The following is a 23011-nucleotide window of genomic DNA, read 5'->3' on the forward strand; positions in this document are numbered from 1 at the left end:
TTCCTGCTGCAGATGAAAAAAAAATCTCCTTTGATAGTTGCCTGGGTCACTTGCTGAGCTGCAGCAGAGACACGAGGGGATGACATGAAGCAGGACTGTCTTCAGGCTGTGGGGCTAAAGCATATGGAGTGCAGCATTACAGATAGTAGCTGGCTCTGAAACTGTAGAAAATAAACTGTATTAGGATATTTTGAAGTTGGTGTTGGGCCTCCTATGCTTAAAGTGTTTGTTTTCATTCACAGATGATATAATTCCATCTGAGAGCAGCTCCCTGTCTGACACAACCACCTATGACGATGGTATGATGTTTATCCTTTTCTTCCTATGGAGTGTGTCCATTCAGAGTCATTCCTTTGACTTAATGTCCTTTAGCATTTCCCATCCCTGGAAGTGTTCAAGGCCAGGTTAGATGGGGTTTTGAGTGACCTGGTCTAGGTGGAAGTGTCCCTGCCTGTGTCAGGGGTTTGGAACTAGATGATCTTTAAGGTCCCTTCCAACATGAGTCATTCTATGATTCTGTGATATTGGTGGCTTTTATTGATAAATTACTTTGTAGCAGAGGAATAATAGCTTATCAGGAATGTCTTTTCTCTTAATGGGTTAGTTCTTGAAAGTTTCTGCTCTGTAAGCTGATCTGAGTCATCTTTAGAGAAGGAAGTTGGTTTTAACATGACCAACCTGCAAGCTGAGGGCACTGTGGATGTCAAATACTAGATCCCTAGGACCTGGCCAGAGCTGGATAAGAGGTGAAGGACTTTAGAAGCTTGGAGGGACAGCCCTTCTGTCCTCACAGCTACTATAAAACTTACATAAAAGTAGAATAGTCACAGATATTAACACTGTTTACATTTATCTGTTCCCTAGTGAGCTTGCATCTTGCTTGGGTTGGTGTTTGCTCAGCTTACTCATTTCACACACACACCCACAGACATATACTCACGCCCTGTTCCACCAGGTGGAAAGATCTTGGCTTGCCTCTCCCTTAAACTGGCTAATCATCGTTTGGGGACAAACATTATCTAAATTATTACTCACTTTTCAGTTGGGCCCTGATTCTGATCCCACTTTGTCCCAGTTTTACACTGGTACAACCCATCTGGTGCTTTAAAATGGAGTTACACCTGATTCCTGCTTGTACAAGTAGAAGTAGAGCCAGGCTTGTGAACATGTTCTCTGTGATGCTCGACCTGCATTTATATGTATTAGTTGGAGTTTCCTGTTGGCTCTGTCAGGACCTGAGTTGTGCCCTAAGCAAAGTGAGAACAAGGATCAAACCAGCATCTTCCCAGTTGCCTTCAGCCAAATTTGTCTGTCAGTTGTCTTTGCTCATTCAGTCGCTTTTGAAGTCAGTCCCTTTTAGGTTTTATTTAAAAACTAATTCTTAAAATGTCATTTTCAAGTAAGAGTTGGAAGGTGAGGGATGGGAACTGGTCTTTGCAGAGGCTAAGCTTGCCTTCTTGGCCCTTGAAAGGATTGCTCTGCAAACAGAGTTTTTCCAAGGAAGTTCTGTTTTGTGATCTGGCACAGCCCCAAGCTGGGTGTAATCTCCGTAGCAGTCGGTGGTGCTGAGATCTGTAGGAGCCTCCACGATGTCCTGTCCATGTGCAAGAGAGCTCAGTGCAGGCAGGAGAGCCTTTCTAGACCCACAGCTTCTGCCCTTGTCTCTGGAGTGCAAAGTACTTCTCCTTAGGGACCGCGGATTTGTATACAGGGCAAAACCACCAAGGATTTTGCTAACAAAATACATATTCCTTTCCAACAGTCAGTGAATCGCTTCCTGTGGCAGCACAGAGACCCAGCTCTGCGCAGCTTTCTCCAAGACTTCCTCCACCAAAGTCCCTTGGGGTGGAGAGAATTCATCTCAGAAAGTCATCCATAAACGAGCAGCTCTTGGAAACCAGACACTCCAGGTAGGCACATCTTGCTGCTGCAGTGCATGTGGAGAACCTGCTGGCATGAGCTCCATCCTGCCCCTGCCTAGCCCCTGCCCCTACAGAACACTCCTTCCTGGGAAGTTCAAAAGTCAAATTATAGCCATATGTAACCATTTAGCTGTGATATGCTTCATTTTCAAACTCGATTCCTTTGCTTCTCTGTTGTCTGCTCTGTCCCTTCTCCTTCATGCTTCTGCCCTTTGGCAGCAGCTTTTCCTTTCAGCCATCCCGTGAGGACCAAGAAGGGGTTGAATTTTTTCTTCCTTTTTAACAACTTTGTTCTTTACACAGGGAAGCACATCTAGTTATGCCCTTCCCTGTTTGCTCTGCCTTTCTTTTTTTTTTTTTATCTCCAAGACTTTGGAGCTCATACTCAGCGTGGTACAACTTGTGTTTAACCTAAACGGGGTTGTCTCCTGTTACAGGGACGTGCTCTCGACCCACAGCAGCCCTTACCGGACACTGGACCGGCCGCCCCAGCCCCACGGGGGGAGGAGCATGCCCACAACCCCTGTGCTCACACGAAATGCCTACAGCAGCAGCCACTTACAGTAAGGGACCTTTGCTTTGAGTGCCGTGTCCGTCTTAGGCAGCAGAAAAATAAAAGCGAATGGTGTTAACAGGGTGAAGGGTCCTTTGCCATACAGCTTTCCCTGCTGTATGGGGTTAGGCTCTCAAAGTGCAAGTTAGTGCCATTACTGTGGGGAGAGAGCTGCAACGTGACCTCACAGGTGTTATTAGACAGCTGAGAATCCACGCTGGGGAAGGAGGCATGCTATGAATCTTCCAGTGTTATCAAGAGCCCAGGGTTGGTTTGTTTGGGGTAATGCAGCTTTGGGAGATGGAGCCACAGGAATCCCACCTCTCCATGTTCTCCTCCTATCTCGTTACTTGTGTAGGCTTTACCTGCTTAAAAACTGAGGGAGCCCTCCTGTAAATCATTACTAAATGTGTGTTTGTGACCTTCACTGTGTGTACCCCTGTGACAGATTAACCTTGCTCACTGTGACAGATTATTATGTGAGAGGTCTCCTAGTGTTGCAGCAAATAAAAAAACTCAGCCAAACTGAGTTTCTTGTGGTGCAGATATTCTGTGAGGAAAGATAAGGCTGGGTTCACACTGTGCTTGGATCAGGAGGCAGCTGACATGTCCATGCATGCTCTCTCCAGCTCTGTGTGTATGGTTGTGTGGCTGCCTTTTGCCGACCAACATCTGTGTTGTTTCAGGCCAGATGTTTCCCCACACCACTGCCGGCAGCGCAGCGGAAGTCTGGAATCCCAAACCCACCTGCTCTCCGAGACTCCCGCTGAAAAGTCAGCCTTCACCCTCTCCAAGTCCCAGCGAAGCAGCAGCACAGAGATCCTCGACGACGGATCATCCTACACTAGCCAGTCAAGTGCAGAGTATTACTGCGTGACACCCACTCCCAATCCGTATTACACTACTCAGACACTCGACAACAGGACCAGGGGTCGAAGACGGTCAAAGAAACATAATATTTCCGCCGCAAATTCAGGGAGTATGCCAAACCTCGCCCATAAGGATGTCCGCAATGGTGTCTACCACAAAAATCAGGAGCAGCCTTCCTCTAATTACTCTATTTCTGGATATTCCCCGTACACCGAGCCCGACGTCTATTACAACGGAGGGTATGTGTATGAGAGTGACACGGAGGGGCAGTACAGCGTCAATCCCTCCTACCGCTCGTCGGCACACTACGGATACGACCGTTACAGGGAATTCAGGGCTTACCACGAGGACGAGGTGGACAGAGTACCACACAACCCCTACGCAACCCTACGGCTTCCCAGGAAGCAGGTTGCCAAAACGGAGCACATAACCAAAAACATTCACAAGGCCTTAGTAGCAGAGCATCTCCGTGGTTGGTACCAACGTGCCTCCAGCCAGAAGGAGCAGGGTCACAGCCTGCAGGCAGGCTTTGAGTCTGACAGAGGATCTCAGAGGAGTTTGGGCTTTGCTGGTCTGCAGACGCCGTGCTCTCCGAGCAGTCGGGTGTCATCGTTCTCTTCAGGTAATGTCTGAATTCATCTGTGCTGAGTGTTTTTGTAAGTCCCTGCTGTGCATTCAGTTCTGCCTCACTTCGCTGCCTAAATGAAGTCAGAGTTAAAGCCAGGCTAGAGCTCTGTCTTGAAAGGTGGATGAGGAACCGAGTAAGATCTTGTTCCGTTCTTGGGAAGAAAGTCTTGATGCCTTCTCCTAAGGGTAAAAACTGCCTTTTGCTCTTTGTAAGCTCAGTAATCCAGAGAGGTACAAAGAGCCAAATGTGTTTCAAAGAGGTGTGTTTACCAACTAGAAGCAATGTGCAAAACTTCATGCCATTTAAATGCAGTGGCTGTGATGGCTTCCAAAACACAGTCCAATGGACACCACAGAATGGGTCAGACAGTCTTTCTAAAGAGATTCCCTGGCTTCAGGACACCATCTGTACTTTCCTCCCTGTTTTGTGTTTGCATTGTCTGCGTGAGTGTCCTGCAAAAACCCATAGAGATCACTGATGAGAATTGTCTTGTTTGTCTCAACTGATTTAGCTGGAGAAACATCTAATTTGTTGTAATTATTTTTTTAACTTACAGCATCTTCTGCAAACACTGCTGGGAACTGGAGAAACCCGGTTGCACTGGGACTTTCAGACTATGATACGTTGTCTCATTCCTCTTATGCCAGCTGTTATGGGAATGTTTATGGCAACCTTCCTTTGCAGAGCAGGTGAGTAGAGTATATCTGGGTTTTCTGCCCTTCCTCCTGCATTTCACAGGCTCTTAAAACTTCAGAGAAAATCCGCTTTATTTCAAAGAGCCAGGATGAAGAGTACTTGTAAAACTGGCATCTTGAGAGCAGGTTTTCTCTGTGTGTAGTAGATCAGCTGTACCATCACTAACTGTACCACTGACTCTCAAGGAAGGAGGGAGCAACCATAGTGAAGGATGAACTCATTGGTTGCACAGCCTTTTCATCTGGCTGGTGCTGGACCATCACAGATCTCACACTCCCTGGTGACTGTGATGCTCTGAGCAATGTTATGGGCAGAGCACCCACTGAGCCCAGTCCCTCTCACTCCTTGTGTTGGGGGGGGTCTCTCCTGCACCCCATCAGCAGTTTGGCAGCACACAGTCCTGCTGGGTTTCTGAAGCTGTAGTGCTTATGCTGATGAACTTTTGGAAAAACAAGGAGAGGAAGCAGCTCTCTGCAGCCTCACATCTTAGTGCTTGCATTCAAAGGCAATTCCACCTCTGCCAAGTGCATCTCCTTTGGCAGAGCTGGACCCAGGAGTTGGGGGAACCTGCTGCTGCTTGCAGAGCCCCCCTGCTCGTGAGGGCTTTCCCAAGGGCTGCAGGGAGCCCAGGGTCTGCTCGGGCCTTGCAGGAATTCCTGCAACTCTCTCGCTGTTTCGACTTGGCATTTTCATATTTCCCTCCCCGCTGTAGTAGGCTGTCTGTTGGCAGTGAGGACAGAGAGCTCCTGCCCTGGGGAGTGACTCTGCCCCCACAAATGCCATCACATTTAAATACACTTATGCAAAGTGGAGCCAACCATAGTAAGTACCCCACCTCCACATGTGCCTCCTGCTTTGTGGGTTGCAGTTTGTACTGGCTGCCAGACAGACTTGTGTGAAAATACTGAATTTTTAATTTTGTTTGTTTTAAAATAAATGAAAGTGTAAGAGAATATGTAAAAGCTGCTGCTAGATCCCTTTTTTTTTTTCCTGAGTGAAATGCTATGGGCTGTTTTATTGCAGTGATTTAAAATATCTACAGCAACAGTGTTTAAAAATACAGTTCCTACTAATTTCTTAATTTCCTATAATTGGGGTTTGAAAATTTGACTTATACTGGCAGCTTGATCTAAATTAGGTTTATTAGCTATTAATTTTCAATATTCTGAACCACTGTCTGACTGTTCATCTGTTTTATTTTCTGCTTTAATGTGATCATGGCAAACAAGCAATCAGTATGTTCAATGGTCTTGACAGTGCTCAAGGCCAGGCTGGATGGAGCTGGGAACCTGCTCTAGTGGAAGGTGTCCCTGCCCAGGGCAGGGGGTTGGAACAAGATGATCTTTAAGGTCCCTTCCAACCCAAGCCACTCCGTGATTCTGTGACAGTGTTGATCAGCTGAGGTACCTGTTGCATGCAAATTTTACTAATTACGGCAAAAAACCGGGTTGGTGTTTGGACCCAAATTACAGCGAGGTGAACTCACAATAACCAACGTTGCTTTGAGCCCAAGGGAGGTGCATGAATTTGGGGGGCCGGGGAAGACCCTCAGCTGATCCCTGGTGCTGTGTCTGTCTTACAGAACGTACACGGAGCCGAGCCAGCTGGGTGCTGACGACGAGGATCGGTTGGAAGGAGACTTGCCCAGCAGTGAGCAGAGGTTGTTCTGGCACGAGGACTCCAAGCCCGGGACGCTGGTGTAGCCCACCCACGGCCCCACATTCCTGCCCCCGCGTGCCTTGCACAAAACGCTGTGACTCCGAGGCGGATCTCGGGTGGAACTCCCAAACTGAACAAAAAGAGGAAGCAGGCTGTTTTTGCTGGGAAAGATTAAAATCAGCATTAAGAGGGACTGTAGCAAACTGACAGAAGTCTTACCGTGGATGGCGTTTCTTTGTGAATCCGGATGGCCCACACGAGCCAGGGCAAGCCACAGTTCATCTGTGACTAGATGCAGCACTTGGTTGAAGTATTTATATTTAGCAAGCACTTTTTGGGAAGATTGAAAGATGTGGAAGGCAAACCTCAGAGGAAAAAAAAAAAAATGTGAAAAGAAGACTGTAATGGAAAAACCAGGAATTCTAGGAGCACAATTCTGGTGTCTGAAAGAAGAAGAAGAAAATGAAAATTTATTCTGCCATGGCTTATGATGACCTGGAAGGACTTTCATAGGCTTATGAAGGATAGATACTGTGTGTGTGAGTGAGGCAAAGGGTGACTGAATCAGTATTGGAACATGAGTTGAAGGAAGGCTGGGGTTTTTTTTGTTATGGAGGTTTGATTGAGTTTATCCAATTTTTGAGGTGTTGTTAAGAGTGTTTGTTAGCACCACAAGCAAGTTCTGGAAAGAAAACTTGCTGACACAATATGTCGTGTAAAACTGTAGGCGATTGTGGATTTTGGAAACAGAAGCAGTAAACTTTGAACTCTCTTTTCTATGATAAAGCATCATTAATAACAACACATTTAATGACCTTTCCATGGTACATCTGTGTGGAGAACTAGGCAAATTTTCACAGTGGCTGCATGGTGACCCCTGTTCATCGGGTGACAATTCTGTGTTACTCTGTCACAGTGGATCGAGGATCCACGGTGGGGAGCTCCAGTGATCACACAGGGAACAGTTTGGTAGTAATGGCCAGTATTTGAAGGTGGATGCAAACACAAACAGCCAAGTGGGTGCCTTAAAACGAGGGGCATTAGGATTTGTACCGCCAGCCATCTGAACTGCCAGGTGCGTTGCGAAGTCACTAAGTGACAGAACAGCATTTTCACAAAACCATTTGTGTAGGGGGAAAAAAAAAACGTGACTGCAGTCTTGATTGAAGAGGGATAAACCTACCTCACATCATCCACCTGTAGGAACAAATTGGCATGGGTTATCCTGCGAGATTCCCAATGACTCGTCGGCATACGGTAAAATCTCTCCCGTTTCTCAGCTGTACTGTGCTTCAGGATTCCAGAAATGGTGCTCTTTTGTTCTTTTATACAAAGGATTAGTTACTCCTTGTTCATATTGTGAATAGAAAAGTTTCTGATAAACTTTTTTGACGTTTTTTTACCAATATTCCAGAGCATGTAATATATACAGGAGGACACACTTGTTAAGCTGGTACTTAGTCGTTTGTATTATTAGAGTCGCGATTTGGAATTAAACGAACAAAAACAAAATAAAAAATAACTTATTTCCTTGGTTTTGCATATTTGTATAGCCTTCTAGAAATGCAAAAGCTCTTTTTGCTTATTCTTTTACTACTTCTGAATTTTTTAGACCTATTATTTTGTATAGGTCAATAAACTAAAAAGTGTGCTACCAAAACCATGTCAGCATTCCTCCTGTTTCTCCTCGAGTGCTTGGAAAACTGCAGTGTGTGTTAATTTCAGGGCTTTAAAGTAAATCCCCATGGTGTGATTTCTTTTGGCCTGTGATGTTAGATTGGGTGCAGAGGGTCAGTGGCTTCATCTGAGGGAAGCTTTTCCCAGGACACTTCAGACACTCCCAAAACACATCTGTAAGTCAGAATTTCTGCCTCTCCATCAGCTGTCCTGAGGAAAACCAAGCTGGGCTCACTCAGCATCCCCATGGGAGGGTCACAATCCCTGGGACCTGCTGCCCAGCCCCAGCCTGGCAGTGGTAGAAGAGACAGAGGTGGCCTCATGTTGTTGAAAATACTTCTTGCTTGTCTATCCTTGCACCTAAAAATTGCCACAGCCTTTCCCCGTTGGAACATGGCTCTTGGGATTGTGTTGCTCATCTGCTTGGTCCTCTTTTGAGTTTGTGCCCTCTGAGATACCCACCTTTCAGTAAGAGTGACTTCTGGATGTACAACTGCTTCTGCACCCTGGTCACTCAGCAGTTGAGATCATTCAGTCTTGCTCTCCTCTCCCCAGAGTTAATTGTCATTCCTTACTTTTTGTGACATCCTTAAACTTCACAACCACCACTGAACTTTATTCTTATTTCCAGGTTGCTGGTGAAAATAAGTATTAACAAGAACTTGCAGGTGTTCCCAATAAAAATACCCCCATGTTGTCATACTTTTCTGTTTCTCCAAGTAGTTTTTGTGGTTTGTCTGTTTGCAAATTCTTCATTCATTGACTCGTACTCCTGGCTGCTATAAACTGTCAGGGCTTTGAGCAAGAAGCTGAGTGGTTCAAAGTCCAGTTCCCTACCCAGAGCTCACGGCATCAGTGCAGGCTGGCAATTATTTGTCAGCCTGCTTTGAAACCTTTTCATTTAAAAAGGAAATCAGGTGTGTAAAGAAGTCTGTGCCCCGTTTAAAGCATTGTTTCCATTCCTTTATTTTAGTGGTGTAGCCATTGAGTTTTGTGTTGGCTTTTCCATCAGTGGTCAGGATTTAGCTCAGCTCGACACATCCGTGTTGGCACAACTCTGGCACCTGGCCTGGCCTCCCTGCTTGATGGGACAGGACCAGGATGATTTTGGATGATATGGTTGAGAAGATGAGAGTTTGAGGTGGGTTAGGGTGTTGAGGATGGTTTGCTATATTCGGGGATATTGGATATAAAACCTCTATGGCCAGAGTTCAGAGCCTGATTGCAAATTCCAGTAAGCAGGAGCTGAGCTGCAGAGGAGCTGGAAATGGAAGTGGCGTGGTGGCAGCTGCAGCACTTGAACCCCTTTTGTCATTCTCTGCATGCTTGGCCCTGCAAGAGTTGTGTTCTTAGGAACTTTTATGAAGGATGGAAGTACAGAGTGAAGGAGGCCCAGATGAGGAATAAATAAGTTCCAACTTTTCTTTCTCAGATGTTGCATAGAGTCAGTCTTGAGTGGCACTGGGAAGGAGAGGGAAGGCACAACATCCCTCTGGCACCTCCTGCCCATTGCCAACAAGGGATCTGGTGATACCTGACTTGTGCCAGTTGTTCCCCAGGACCCTTATCTTTGCCTTTTGCAGACCTCCAGTTTGCTTTGTTGCATTTCTGGAGCGATGTTTTGATGTACATGTACCGGTGCTCCCAGAGACCAGATGTGTGTAATGCAGCTAAAGAGGTAATAAAGACATACTTGTAATCATTATCTTATTTGTTCACAGCTGAAATACAAATTGCCTGTGCTTTGTTTGAATTCCTACCTCATCTGTGTGTTTTGCCGTGTGACCACAGCCTTCCTCAGCAGGATAACTGAGGACATCTAGTGCCTGACCCGCAGCATTGAAGAGAAGAGCCTCCCTGCCTCTGGTGCTCCTCTGGAATCCTTCCTGCCTCTTCTGGTGTGAAGAAATATCTAAAAAAGCCAAGAGGTGAACAAGGTGAAACACCAGACCCACAAGGTTCAATTTACAAACATTTCTCTGTTCAGAAGGCAGATGCTGCTGATGGGAGTGTGGAGGGGAAATAAAACCTCACTTAAATCTGTGTGTAATGGAGCATTTCCAAGTGCTTTTAGTTGATGGATGAAGAAGAATAAAACCCAGTTCTTGCCAGGAATCCTTAAAAAGGCATTAGGGCACTAAGCTAAAATAAGCCATGCCTCATGTTTTTAATTGCTGTCTGGTTTTTCTCTGCTGTTTTGAACAGAAATACTCTTGAGATGTGGTATGACATTCCTGCAGTGCAGGGACCAGGAAAGGGACAAGGCTTAGGCCAGGATCCCCATCCCTGAGCTCAGGCAAACCTTTAAAGATCACAAATCTTTAAAATTCAACCCAGTATATTTAGGTAAAACTTGTTGGCCAAAGTGACTCAATATGTGATGTGACTCTTGCAGGTTTCTGTTGGCTTTTCATTTGTGATCTTAAAATTTGTTCAGCATAAGTGTGAACAATGCAGCAGCAATGTTTACAGCTCCTGGGTGGGTTAGAAGCCTCCACCATGGCCCATCCCATCCCAGAACATTTGTAGGAAACCCTATAAAGACTGAAGGTTTGCTCCATCTCCTGGGCATTGGGATCAGTGCAGGGAGCCTGGGGAGAGGCTCCCATCGCTGCGCTTGCTGGCACTGTCTGGATAAGTTAACACCACTACTAGCAGGATTCCTGCTTTCTACACTATTCTTCCTTCTCCTTTGTGCTTTTCTGTCATATTTAATAAATTTCTGAGGTAGAAAGGTGAGAGTTTCAGCTATAGCAAAGCCTCACACAAACTTTTAATTGTGTTTATTTATTGGTTATTAATTTAAGTTTAGTTATCTGTTTTCCTTGCATTTCTTTTTTTCCTAGGGGTCTTGTGCTAAGGAAAAAATTCCATGTCCTGAGGAACATTCTGTCTTGTTGGTAACAGAAACTTCCTGCAGTGGTTTTTAGATTGCTTCTGTCACTTTTTGAAGCTGTTAGAGATAAATACAGCAGGGAGGGAAAATATATTTTATTTTGCAAATGTGTGAAGAGGTAGAGCTTTATTTGCTGCTTCTAGCTGTGCTGGGCATTGTGTCTCTCCCTGACTTATCCCTCTTTCTTGTTCTGAAGGCACCAGGCTGTTGGCATTGACTGCTTGGAGAGCCCAGCATCCATCCTGGGATCAGTCAGGGACAATCTGACTGATAATCAATGAACGTGGTATTTGTGTAGAGCCAGGGAAGGGAACCTACAGCTCTAATTCGGGGACAGCCACATATTCCCGCTTAAGGCAGCCTTCCTCAGAATCAATTAGCACTTGGATTTCTGTAATTTGGGTAACTGCATGTGTGGGTGTTTGCTCTTCACCCAAGCAGTGGGAAAATGGACCTTCATCCTGGCATAGATGGAGTTGCCAGGGGAAGGGCTGCACATGGCATCTGTTCCTGATTTTAGGTATAAACTTTGTACAATGGATTTTGTTGTGGCTGGTGGTTCTGGTGACAGTCATTGCCCACAGTGATGTGTGGTTGGGACACTTTTGTAGCTCTCTAAGCCTGACCTCAGCATTGTGACCTACTGGGTAGGACCACAGAGTTGATCCCCCCACAGACCTGGGCAGAGGAAGTAGAGGCAATGTTTGCTGTCTTGGCATCCACCTCTTTTCCCTGTTCAGCTCTGTCCTCCACCTGCCCTGTCCCATCACTGACTGGCCAGGTACCCTTGCATGCCAGGACAGTGTATCCTCAGCTTTCCAAAGAAGACCCCTGTCTGGTGCTCAACCCTTTGCACTGTCTGTCAGGACCTTCCCCTTCCCCTCCAAGGTGTTAGACCACGTGGATCATTTCCCAGGTCAGGATTTATTCTCAAAGATAATTACCCTGCGTTCTGACTGAGCAAGTCAAATCTGAGGTGACATTTCCTCCTTGGAAGAAGAAGAGGTAGTGTGAGTTGTGATCAGTGCTGGCAGCCCAGAAGGACACATGACACAGATGTCAGGGCCTTAGTGACAATAGCAAGACCTTTAACCAAGAAGCACCTTCTTGCCATCCATCCAACTTCGTTATCCCTGCCTGTCCCTCACAAAGGGAATCACCATAAATCCTTCAGCAAGTCCTTGACTGCAGAGGGATGTGCTCCATGTCCCAGGACATCTCCTGCCCAGCTCACAGCAGGTATGAGTCTCAATTTATATTTAATCATTAGGATGTCATCGAAGAGCTGCAGATGGAGAAGAGTTTGCAGCCAGCCCGGGCTCAGCTGGAGTAACTCTAGAAGAAATCCTTCCACCTGTTCTGGGGCTGAGGTTAGGGAAGGACGTGGCCGTGTGTGCAGAACGAGCTGGCCACGGGGCCTTTTCAGCATCACTGCCTGTGGACACATTTTGGTGATGGGATGACATGAGGTATGGGGCTGTGATGGCTTTGGATGCTATAGAAGAAAGATATGCCTTAGTTTAATGTGAAGGGTCACACTGTTCCCTCAAACGACTCTGTTTCTCATCTCACCTGGCTTGTGCTGAATTCAGGTTTCATATAAATGTGGAGGTGATTGCTCCTTCCAAAGGTTATGAAGGTGGTGGTGCTCCTCGAAGAGTCCTTGGTGTTGTGTTATTGCAGTTCTGGTTTAGCTGCTCTGACTTCTCTAAAAATGGAAAGTAAAAAAAAAAAAAAAAAAAAATTAAAAAAAATCACTAACTTCTTTTTGGGGGCCAAATTAGAGACATCCAGGTTCCACTGAAACAGGAGGTGAAACTCCACTTGCTTTTCCAGAGCCGAAGGAAATCGTCAGACCTCAACACAGCGAGATGTGGTGATTCCTTGACCTGAGGAAGGTGTGAGGGGCTTATACCCCCTCCCTGCTGCTCCATCTTGCCCTGGTGCCAGCTACTGCTGTGCCTGCTGCTTCACACGAGGGGGGTTGCCTTTGCAGCTCCCTGTCAAACTACTTGGGCAAGTACTTCAAAAGTCAGATGTCCTTACCCTATTTAAACAACAAACTTAATCCGATATATTTATATCTGTAAGGGTTTGGAGGTATGGTGGGTGTTTTTTTTCCCCTAGTGTTTTTCCCACAGGGTGTCTCTCTATGATTGCTCCTCTTACTTAGTGGTTGTTATTGTTAAGATCCCATCATCTGACCCTTTATAATCCCTGTATTGCATTACACTGCATTGCTGGACATGCTTGGTGTATGCTACTGTTTGTCAATTTTAGATTCTCCCATCAGGCTGTGAGTTTCTTAAAAGTAACACAAGGTTATGTTACATGGGCACACTCTGACTCTGTCCGTGGCACTTGGGTTGGTAATAGAAGGGAATAAATGTGGGGGGTTTATAAACAAAAAAAGTGAAAGACAACATTACAGAAATTGCTCCCAAATATTTGGCACCAGCATGTGCCTCATCAATTACCTTAAAAATAGAACCCTTTTAGGCACTTAAAGCATGGGATGATGGGCTGCCTCATATCAAATGGTGGCACAGGGGTCAGGCACTCTTGGTATTTGAGTTAAGAACTTGTCAACCTTCTTGCTTCCAAGAGAGAGAGGCTGGAATTTTTGAAGAAAACGTGCAAATGAGAAAAATCAATGGAGTGAAGCAATCCTGCCAGGAGAGCCTGCTGAGTTTCATTCCAGAGCTCATCCATATGAGCCTTAGAAACAGCGAGTAGTGAGCGGGAATTGTTCATTACCAAGGGCAGACCTCTTCTTCTACCAGTTTGCTCCTAAAGTGCTTCTGTTTAACACTTGCTGGGTACCTACTTAGCATGAATTTTGAGCTGCTACCTGTAGGAATTGCTTGTGATTGCTGCAGGTACCTCTTGTCTTCTACTGGGGCTTTGAGTGCAGCTGCTGGCACAGCACAGCTCTGCCCTCTGGTAACAGGGCAGCTCGTGCAGCAGCTTATTAGTCTGGGGATACCTAAGCAAGTGTCAAACTGGTGTGAAAATAGCAAGTGCCACCGATGGAAGTGCCTTTCCTGTCTTAATGAAGGTTGAGGAACGTGTGATTATTTTGGAAAGCTCTGAGGGGGGATACCAACAATTGTTATTGGGAAGAAGATGGGACTTCTGTCTTGAAAAAGACTTCTAGATCTGCTGTGAGTGTGTCCCCAGCCTGGAGGGTGTTGTTTGTTGCTCTAATGTGCTGTTTCCAGAACACCAAAACACTAAGCAGTGTGTTAGGAAAGGAAGTACGTCCTGAACATGTAATTTATGGAGGAGAGACCTAAAGTAGGCAAAATGTGATACCCACCTTGGAAATCTGTGGGATTAGCGCCCGTGTCACCAGGAGAGGTGTCACCAGGCAGCTCCTCACTCTGCATCTGATGGGGAAGGCATCACTCCCAGTATAATGTTTCCTAATCGTGGTATTGACAAGTAATTTATTTCTGTTCAGAAGAAAACTTGCTTTTTAAATACCCGGTAGTGGGTTCTCAGTATCCCTGTTTTCCTTCTCAAGAGAACTTCATGGGTTTGACCCTGCTTAACTTAGATGATCTGACAAGACCATGGCCCAGGATGGCCTGGCTGAAGAGCATGGAAATCCAAGAAGGTGGCATGGGGCTTTATTTCCAGTCAAGAAATTAGCAAGCGGTAAGTAAGCACTGAATACACAACTTCTGTGAACCAAACTGCATCGTTTGGGAGAGTAACATACCAGCTACCATGGAGCACTGATTTATTTGATAACATCAGGAAACTGTTTATGGACTCTATTATGGACAGCAAACCTGGGGGTTAAAGCTACTAGAGCTGACAGATTGATGTGTGGGTCTGCTGTTGTGCTTGCTACTGCATAATATAAAACAAGGATAGGGATGCCCTCCAAAATACCAAAGGGGCAGATGGAGCCATTACATTCTTGGCTCGGGTTTTTATTATCTTTTCCTTTACCGCTTACTTAGTTCTTAAATTTTTGCCCTCTTCCCTGCTGTGTAACAGCATGAATCAAATGAGGACCTTTGGATAATGGCCTTTTAATAGAGGTTAACAGGGCTTTGAACACCATGTTTCATGTTACAGAACACAGCAAAGAGAGACCATCGTCATGCAGAGCCTATTTTGCTGCTGGCAGACTCCAGCAGAGCGTGGTTGAGACTGCAATGAGAAATATGGCTTAAAAATTGGAGAGTCTTGGTTTCACAGCCTCTCCTCTGTGGTTTTGTTCCTATGGAAGTCGCATTTGCAGTTGCAAGGTGAGGATTTGATTTGGCACCCCTGCAAAGAAAATTTGAAATTATGAGAGGAAATCTTGCTAATCCAATGAACAGCCCAAACTGTTCATTGCACCCTACTCTGCTGTTACAAAGCAGCACAGTGGTGTTGAAGGTGTGGCTTTCTGGTTTACCACGTGAATTTAGAAGCCTACAAAATATTCTGAACAAAGAAGGAGGATGGAAGAGACACCTTATGAAAGAAAGGATTTTGGGTAGTTACATCAGGTCTATGACTATAGCAAAGTAAATCTCTGTAGTTTCTACTTAATTCTGAAAAAAATGGTAGAAAGTAGGAAAAGGAGGAAACTGAGATGAGCTGTCAGACAGGATGCATTGACAGTTCAAATAATGTTCATGATGGAGACAGGCCAGTCGAGAAGCAGGGCATTGGGACTGTCCCTGGGCAGACTGCATGGGAGCAGGGCATGGATGTGCTGTGGGAAATGCTCCTGTTGGGACTGCTCAGACTGGTTCAAAGGACTGGAGCTGGTCCTTGCACGGACCTCTGTTACCAAGCAGAAGGTATGTGTTGTACCAACTGTTCACCTGCTTTTTTCCATCTTGGAGGATTTCACCTTAACCAGGATGTGGTGTTTGGGAGAGGTCATCCACTGTGGATGGCTGCTCTCTCACCAAAACCACCTGCGATGTCCAGCCAGGGTTTAGACCTGGCTAAAGGCAGTGCAGAGCCTGCAGTCCCTGCTCCTTTTGTGTTAGATCAGAGACACTACGGATACAGAGACCTTGTGCTGATTCTTCCCACAGGCACCTCACAGGTACCATTAATGTCGCTCTGCCCACCTACAGCAATTCCAGCGTGGGGTGAAGCACTGAATGGCGCAGTGTCCTGGGAATCCTCTGGAAAATGGCTGTCCCCTGCCTCCCTCAATGGGGGACACACCAGCTGCACTGAAATGTCAGAAGGGTTTGCACAGCTGACAGGTTGCTGAAAATGGAGCATCGCCATAAATTCTCCTTATCCAGCCAAGTGCAGCTTAATATAGTCTTAGCTGCACGGGCTGTCCCCCGCACTGAGATCGAGAGCTGCCACAGCTCATGACCAAAACATGAAGTTGTCGATTTAACAGGGTGAACTACTGCTAGTGAAGGGGGAAAGAACGTAAAATCCTTTGAAATTTAGCTTTCTCTGTAGTTTTAAGAAGTCACAGAGGAAGGAGAGAAGAATGAACATGTCTGAACTCGGCCAGAACTCCGATGAAGACGTGTGTCCCGAGGACATCGATGAAGATGAAATCCTGGCAAACCTGTCCCCTGAGGAGCTCAAGGAGCTGCAGAGTGAGATGGAAGTCATGGCCCCAGACCCTGAAGTCCCGACTGGGATGATACAGAAGGATCAGACGGAGAAACCCCCCACGGGGAGCTTTGACCACAGGTCCCTGGTTGACTACCTGTACTGGCAGAAGGCATCCAGACGCATGCTCGAGGATGAGAGAGTTCCCGTCACCCTCTTGCCCTCTGAGGTAACAAGCAAAAAATCACAAATATTTATTATGCATCTGCTGTGGGATCTGTTTTATAGCTTTAATACCTTAACCTGCCTCTGCTTCTGTCCCTTACGTAACGCATAGTACAAACAAATTTAGATTAATCCTAAAAGCCTCAGCAGTGACAGAATCCAGCTTGGACTGATGTCAGGGTTAGTAATTTTTTAATTGCTTTCCCCAAATATTTACTTAAGCTTTTTAATTTAAGGAAATCCTAATTCTGTTTCAGTAAAGCAAATCACTGAGAAATTGTCGCAAGATTAGTTTGGGGGATGTAACTAAAATGTGTTTGACTTTGCATATGAAACAACACCATGTTGCTTTTCCATAAAAGACTGCATTAATTGTATTTCTTAAATTAATTAATTGACAGAATTTAATGATCTACGGAGAAAAACCCCAAACCACTGTACTTTAACAGGGTGAAACATTCACTAATGACTAAGCATGCAAACTCCAGGAACTAGTCCAACCTTATTCAATACAGTCCTTAAATTTGACTGTCCCTACGACTTTGAAATAAAGTTAAGGTCATGCTTAGATATCTTTCAGGATGAGGACCACACTTAAAAATATGTTAATAGAATTGAAACTTGGCCAGATGAAACACACCCATACCCAAACCTAAGTGAATTTGAGGTAACTGATTTATTTTATTTTTGTTTTAAATACCAATGGTTCTGCTAATACAGACCAACAAGGTACATTGCAGACTTCCCTGGGCAGGTTTCTTGGTGAAATTTGTGGTGTTTTCCCTTCCTGTAACACTCTCACCCTCAAAGAAACAAATTTTTTTTAATGTTTCTGAGGTTAAATCTGGAATTTGGGTGTGGAGCTGGCTGCTGACAACTGGTCAAGCGATCCCCACACTAAACCCATCCACTACCACAGGAGACAGGAGCCACAGCCCCAAGGGCAGAGGTGACTGTGACCATTTTGTCAGACTTTGGGTGCACCACAAGCCCTGCCTGAAGTAGTGCCAATCTTTGCAAAACAGCTTGATTTTATTAGCATTTCTCAGTGATGGAGGATACTTGCAAAAAGATGCTTGAAAAAAAAATCTCAGCCGGGGCGATGTCTCTGGAGATGGTAGAAATCTGCAACTAATTTTGTTTGGTTGGTAGAAGCCCCACACCTTGTAACAGCTTTGTGCCAGATCTGGTTTCCTATCTCTGGACTCAAAACTGAGCTAATATTTTACTTTATCTTCAGTAAGGTGCTTCTTTGGCTGTGATGCTCTGGCAGTACCACAACAGGGGGCCTTGTTGTTCCATGTGCTGGGTGATTCCACTGTGGTCACAATGTGCCCTCTTTATTCCCCCTTGGGCTGAGCAAACCATGAGTGGTTCACACCGATTTCCAATGGTTTGTGGCATATGAGAGAAATTTTGTCTCTTGTCAAAGAAAAGATACAAATTACACAAAACCCAGAAAGAGACTTTGGATCAGAGACTCAGCCCCCAGAAGAGTTCAAGGACCATCTTAACATATCATTAAATATGTTCAGGATTTAACTGTCAGGACTTAATTTTGTAAGCAAAGAAGAGAACCTGGTTTGCAGCCTCTTTAAGAACAAGTTGTTCCTGTGTCCACCAGCACAGCCTGGACTTCCAGGCAGTGACACTTTTGAAGGATTATTCTCTAAGGTATGGACATAGAGAGATCTAAGTCCAACTGCTACATGTTTATTTGAGTAGAAAGTTACTGAAACAAAGCTGTGTTCAGTTATTTCAGCTGTGAGGTTTTGTCTTCCTCAGAGAAGCACTGCAGAGGAGATGGAAGGAAAGGCCGGCAGCAGCGGCGAGGCAGCCGGTGGGAGGATGCCAGGAGCAGAGGGAAAAGAGAGACATTACCAAAATGAGCATGTGTCCAACTCAGGAACACAATTTGGGGAGACAAAGAAAGATGAAAACGATAAAGAGAGAGGGGAGGAGGAGGATGAGAAAGAAGAAGCAGAGGAGGAAGAGGAAGATGATGAAGAGCAAGAAGAGGAGGAAGATGAGACTGAATTGCAAACAAAGGAGAATTACACCAATGAGAACTGTCACAATGATCAGATAAATAAGAAACCAAGTACAGAACCGGGAGAAATCAAAGAAAAGCCAAATGAAAACGAAAAGAAAATATCAAAATTGAACATCCCCCAAAAGTTAGCTCTGGATACCAGCTTCATGAAGCTCAGTGCCAGGCCTTCAGGGAATCAAACCAATTTAGAAGAGAGTTTGGAGAAGGTCCGAAAAAACAACCCAGATGTGAAAGAGCTCAACCTGAACAACATCGAAAACGTCCCCAAGGAAATGCTGATAGACTTTGTCAATGCCATGAAAAAGAATAAGAACATAAAAACATTCAGCTTGGCCAACGTGGGGGCCGATGACAACGTGGCGTTTGCTCTGGCCAACATGCTGCGGGAGAACAGGAGCATCACCACGCTGAACATCGACTCCAACTTCATCTCTGGCAAAGGAATCGTGGCCATCATGCGGTGCCTCCAGTACAACGAGACGCTGACGGAGCTCCGCTTTCACAACCAGCGGGGCATGCTGGGCCACCAGGCAGAGATGGAGATCGCCAGGCTGCTGAAAGCCAACACCACCCTCCTGAAAATGGGCTATCACTTCGAACTGCCAGGGCCCAGGATGGTGGTGACCAACCTGCTTAGCAGAAACCTGGACAAGCAGAGGCAGAAGAGGCAAGAGGGGCAAAGGCAGCAGCAAATGAAAGAGCAGAAAGAGTTGATAGCGATGCTGGAGAATGGACTTGGGTTGCCTCCCGGGATGTGGGAAATGCTGGGGGGACCTCTGCCCCAGGTGAGGATGCACGAGCCCCCACAAGCCCCGAAACCACCCGTCCCTGCAGCTGTGTCCCTGAGCAAAAGGCAGGAGAGCACGAGGCAGCCGGCCCCGGAGCAGCCCTGCAGAGAGAAACCCGCCAGCTTCAAAGTGGTCAAGCTGAAGAAGATTCAGCGCAAACCCGCCGTGCCGGAATACGTGGAACCCGCCGAGAAAACCAACCTCAAAGACGTCATCAAAACGCTTAAACCGATTCCCAGGAGAAGACCTCCTCCCCTCGTGGAGATAACCCCGAGGGATCAGCTCCTCAACGACATCCGTCAGAGCAACGTCGCCTACCTTAGGCCGGTGAGTGCTGGGCTGTGCTGGGGAGGGGAGGGAATCACATCCACCCACCGTGCTCCGAGCTGGGGTTGGAAACATCTGGGCATTCGTGGGGCTGGCAGTGCACCTGCATGCTGCATCATCAGTGCTGCATCAGGCTGCTGTTCCTGGGATGCAGGTGGTTGTTTTCCAGCAGCACTAAGGTCTGGCTTGCACAGAGAAATGGCAACAAGCACTGAGGCTGCAGCCTCGTGCATCCCTGTCTGCATCTGTAAGGTAAAAGAATGGAAATTCAGTCAGGAGATTAATAAACCCACAGAAACTCAACCTTAGCATACTACTGATAGCATATTAGTTGTGATAGGCACGTGCTATTATAAGATGCTTGTTTCAGGAGAGCAAGAGGTATTATTTTTCACATTAGCCTGGCCTCAGTCCTCCATAAAAACCTTGTTTCTCTCTTCAATAGCTGTGTTTTACCTTAGCTCTCACTTTACACAGGAAAGCACCATCACTTGGCCCACAACAAAATCTAGCCTAGACTCACAGCTTGCAGCCCTGCTCCTGCCTGCCTCACCCGGCAGCAAGGGGTGTATTATTTTAGTGATCCTTTGCCACTCAATATTTTTTTTACCCTTATTTAAATCAGCTGCAAAATTCTAGTGCTGTTAGGAAAAAAAAGAAATTAGAAGCACCAGCAGGGAAGATGGAGCAAGGCTAAAGGAAGAAAGTAGTGATACCACAGGAGTTTTTATATTTGCTCCCAAGTAAATCTTTGCCACTGAAAAGTGCTCAGTGGTCACGACTCATGTGAGCTCAGTGTGAGAGCTCCAAAAGTCCAAAACTGAAAGCTGCCTCTTGATGATGCTGTTACTTGGGTATCAAATTCAAGGGCCACTTCTGAAAATGTTGGCCACCAGATTTAACCTTTTGCTCTCCTGACCTGTTATATTTCCTTGTGTTGTACCATTATTCAAGAAATCCTAAAAGATGACTGATGTATTTGTAGCTAGTGATGTTGATGCCTCTTAGTGTTGCTAAGGCTTGAGGAAGAGGACAAATAATCCTTTGTAATTAAAAATGGTCAAGTAGTATTTTGTAATTAATTTTTCTTTTAATATTGACATTTTAATATAGTGGGCCTCATTTTGCTTTCATTTATACCTACATAGAAATAATTATTCCCTCAGCAAGTCCCTCAGCAGGGGATACATGTGTTGGGGGTTTGGGGTGGGGTTTTTTTGGTGGTTTTTTTGTGGGTTTTCTTTTTTTTTTCTAGTTCTCTCTCATTGGGCCATGTGGCTTGGATTTGGGAACATTAGGCTGTTATTGTCCCCATCCTGTGTGATCTTTTTTTGCCTCAATACCCTCAGCTTCATCTCTAAAATAGGGTTTTACTGCTTGAGCCAAGCTGGGTGCTTGTTTGCTCCATGAAGGGACTCAATGCCTTCAAATTGACTTCCTGAGCATAAAGCATCACAAACAGCAAGTGGAAAATTACAAACAAAAGAAATTCCCAACCAGAGCTCCCTGGAGCTCCCAGCTGTTATATTTTTGATCATTTTACGTTTTCTGAAGGTTTGTATTAGACTAAACTGGTCTGGGAAATAAGACTGAGAAATTTCCTCCTCCTCACACTTACTGTCCTTGTCCAGGTGCCGTTACCAAAGCAGCTGGAGTGAGACCAGACTGACCTGAAGAAAACAACTTGGAATAAAGGACTGTTCAAGTTTTGCTTACAACAGTTTCAGCAGATGTTTTCTGCAGAACCCAGGTGGTATATTCAACTCTTTGGGAACAAAGCTTGTGATACACACTTTTATAAGTGTGGTGGAAACGGCTGGCATGGGAAAACCCAGTGCTAAGCATTTCCACCAGGTATCAAACAATCCCGCTGCCATCTGTCTGCCAAGTGGATTTGAGGCTTCAGTTTGTTGTGGGAGTATTTTCTCAGAGGCATCAATAACCTTGTCTTTCTAGTTTGTCAGCAAACTACTTTGCTTCCACGTTGTCCTTCTGCTGCCAGATTCTGCAGGAACACGCTGTGCTTTATCTTTCTTTTCACACACATGCTGCTTTATAATTCTCTTGTCTGTGAGAAATCTTTTTGGGTTCCATGTATACAGCTTCATTTTTTAGGCTAAGGAAACAGAAATGAAATAAAGCTCTCTCTGTAAGATGTGTGCAGCACTTCCATCACTAACCAGATGCTCACAGACAGAAGGACTGCTCTGGCACAACAAACACCTCGCCTGGATGGTTTCAAGCTCTATTTCAGAACATAGTCTAGTGGGTATTGTACCTGATCAGCATATAAAAGATGCTGCTACATTCTGCTTTGAGAGCTGTGATCTTCATTCCCCATGATTCACCTCTGTCTTAATGTATTCCTTAATTGCAGCCACCTTGGAGTGCACTGAAATGCCATTTCAGGTTTTTTTCCACGTTGTTCTTGTGGCAGGAGGATGGGCATTTTTTCCTCCTTGTGCTTTACTATCACATTAGATTTTTCTGTTGCATTTTTTGTAAAGCAACTGCAGGTAAGTCACACTCTTGTAAAATACATCCATGAGATACCAGTTTGGGGGTTTTTTGTTCGTTTTTTAAAGCTGTAAGGCTTAGGGAAAGAACAAAGGCCAAAATGCAGCTCCCCTGCCTTCCTGTGGCTGATATTCGATCCAAAGGCACAGCTTTGCAGCTCCTGGCAGGATTTCCTTAAGGTGAGTTAGTCTCTTAGTGGTAACTCTTAACAACCTTCCTCTGGCACCTAAATCCCAGTCCCACCCCCTGCTCCCTCTTCCCATGTTTATTATAATAGTCCTGTAGTGTCAGCAATGTCCAGGACCTCATTGAATCCAAGGTAGTGTCTACTATCATTAGTTTAAATTTTCATTTGTCCTTGTCCTTTCTGTATCTATCACCTAGATAGATATGGTCTATGGAAATGGTCTCTTTCCAAGCTCTATCTTTCAAACTTGTAAAGCTCCTTCTCAGCTCAGCTTCTGTTTGCAACTGTAATGCCCCAGACTTGGGAAACCCTCTTGGTTTATTGTCTAAGACAGAGCAAGTAGCTTTTAAGTATCATGTAAAGGGAAAGGAAGAGTCATGTCTGCATGGCAGAGATATAAAAAAAAAATTGAAGTAATTTTCATTGCAGCCCCCACTTCTTGTAGTGGGTAAGAGTAGGAAAGGGAAGGAGCTTGGGA

At 45.4% G+C, this 23011-nt stretch overlaps 2 protein-coding genes across 4 annotated transcripts in view; both read left to right on the plus strand.

The window, feature by feature from the left end:
• FRMD4B (FERM domain containing 4B) overlaps positions 1 to 6762 on the plus strand; it is an 80040-nt gene extending 73278 nt beyond the window's left edge. For all 3 annotated transcript variants that reach the window (XM_051788898.1, XM_051788899.1, XM_051788900.1), the window contains 6 exons: positions 243 to 299; positions 1763 to 1910; positions 2360 to 2485; positions 3162 to 3967; positions 4530 to 4662; positions 6252 to 6762. In XM_051788898.1, coding sequence (XP_051644858.1) covers positions 243 to 299; positions 1763 to 1910; positions 2360 to 2485; positions 3162 to 3967; positions 4530 to 4662; positions 6252 to 6372 — 1391 coding nt within the window. In that variant the 3' untranslated portion in view covers positions 6373 to 6762. The remainder of the gene's footprint in view (positions 1 to 242; positions 300 to 1762; positions 1911 to 2359; positions 2486 to 3161; positions 3968 to 4529; positions 4663 to 6251) is intronic.
• Positions 6763 to 16187: 9425 nt separating this feature from the next.
• Positions 16188 to 21982, plus strand: LMOD3 (leiomodin 3). Its single transcript, XM_051788901.1, has 3 exons — positions 16188 to 16665; positions 18447 to 19829; positions 21461 to 21982. Exons 1-3 carry the CDS (start codon positions 16369 to 16371, stop codon positions 21485 to 21487), a joined length of 1707 nt encoding a protein of 568 aa, XP_051644861.1. The 5' UTR covers positions 16188 to 16368; the 3' UTR covers positions 21488 to 21982.
• The last annotated feature ends 1029 nt before the right edge of the window (positions 21983 to 23011 follow it).

The sequence above is a fragment of the Manacus candei genome, unplaced genomic scaffold, assembly GCF_025592945.1.
Source record: "Manacus candei isolate 608988 ecotype Guabito, Panama unplaced genomic scaffold, ASM2559294v1 h1tg000025l, whole genome shotgun sequence".
Classification (NCBI taxonomy): domain Eukaryota; kingdom Metazoa; phylum Chordata; class Aves; order Passeriformes; family Pipridae; genus Manacus; species Manacus candei.

Coding starts and splice junctions, on each gene's coding strand:
- LMOD3 (XM_051788901.1), top strand. CDS start 16,369: ATGAACATGTCTGAACTCGGCCAGAACTCCGATGAAGACGTGTGTCCC. Junction 16,666..18,446: donor TCACCCTCTTGCCCTCTGAG/GTAACAAGCAAA, acceptor TGTCTTCCTCAG/AGAAGCACTGCAGAGGAGAT. Junction 19,830..21,460: donor ACGTCGCCTACCTTAGGCCG/GTGAGTGCTGGG, acceptor GTCCTTGTCCAG/GTGCCGTTACCAAAGCAGCT.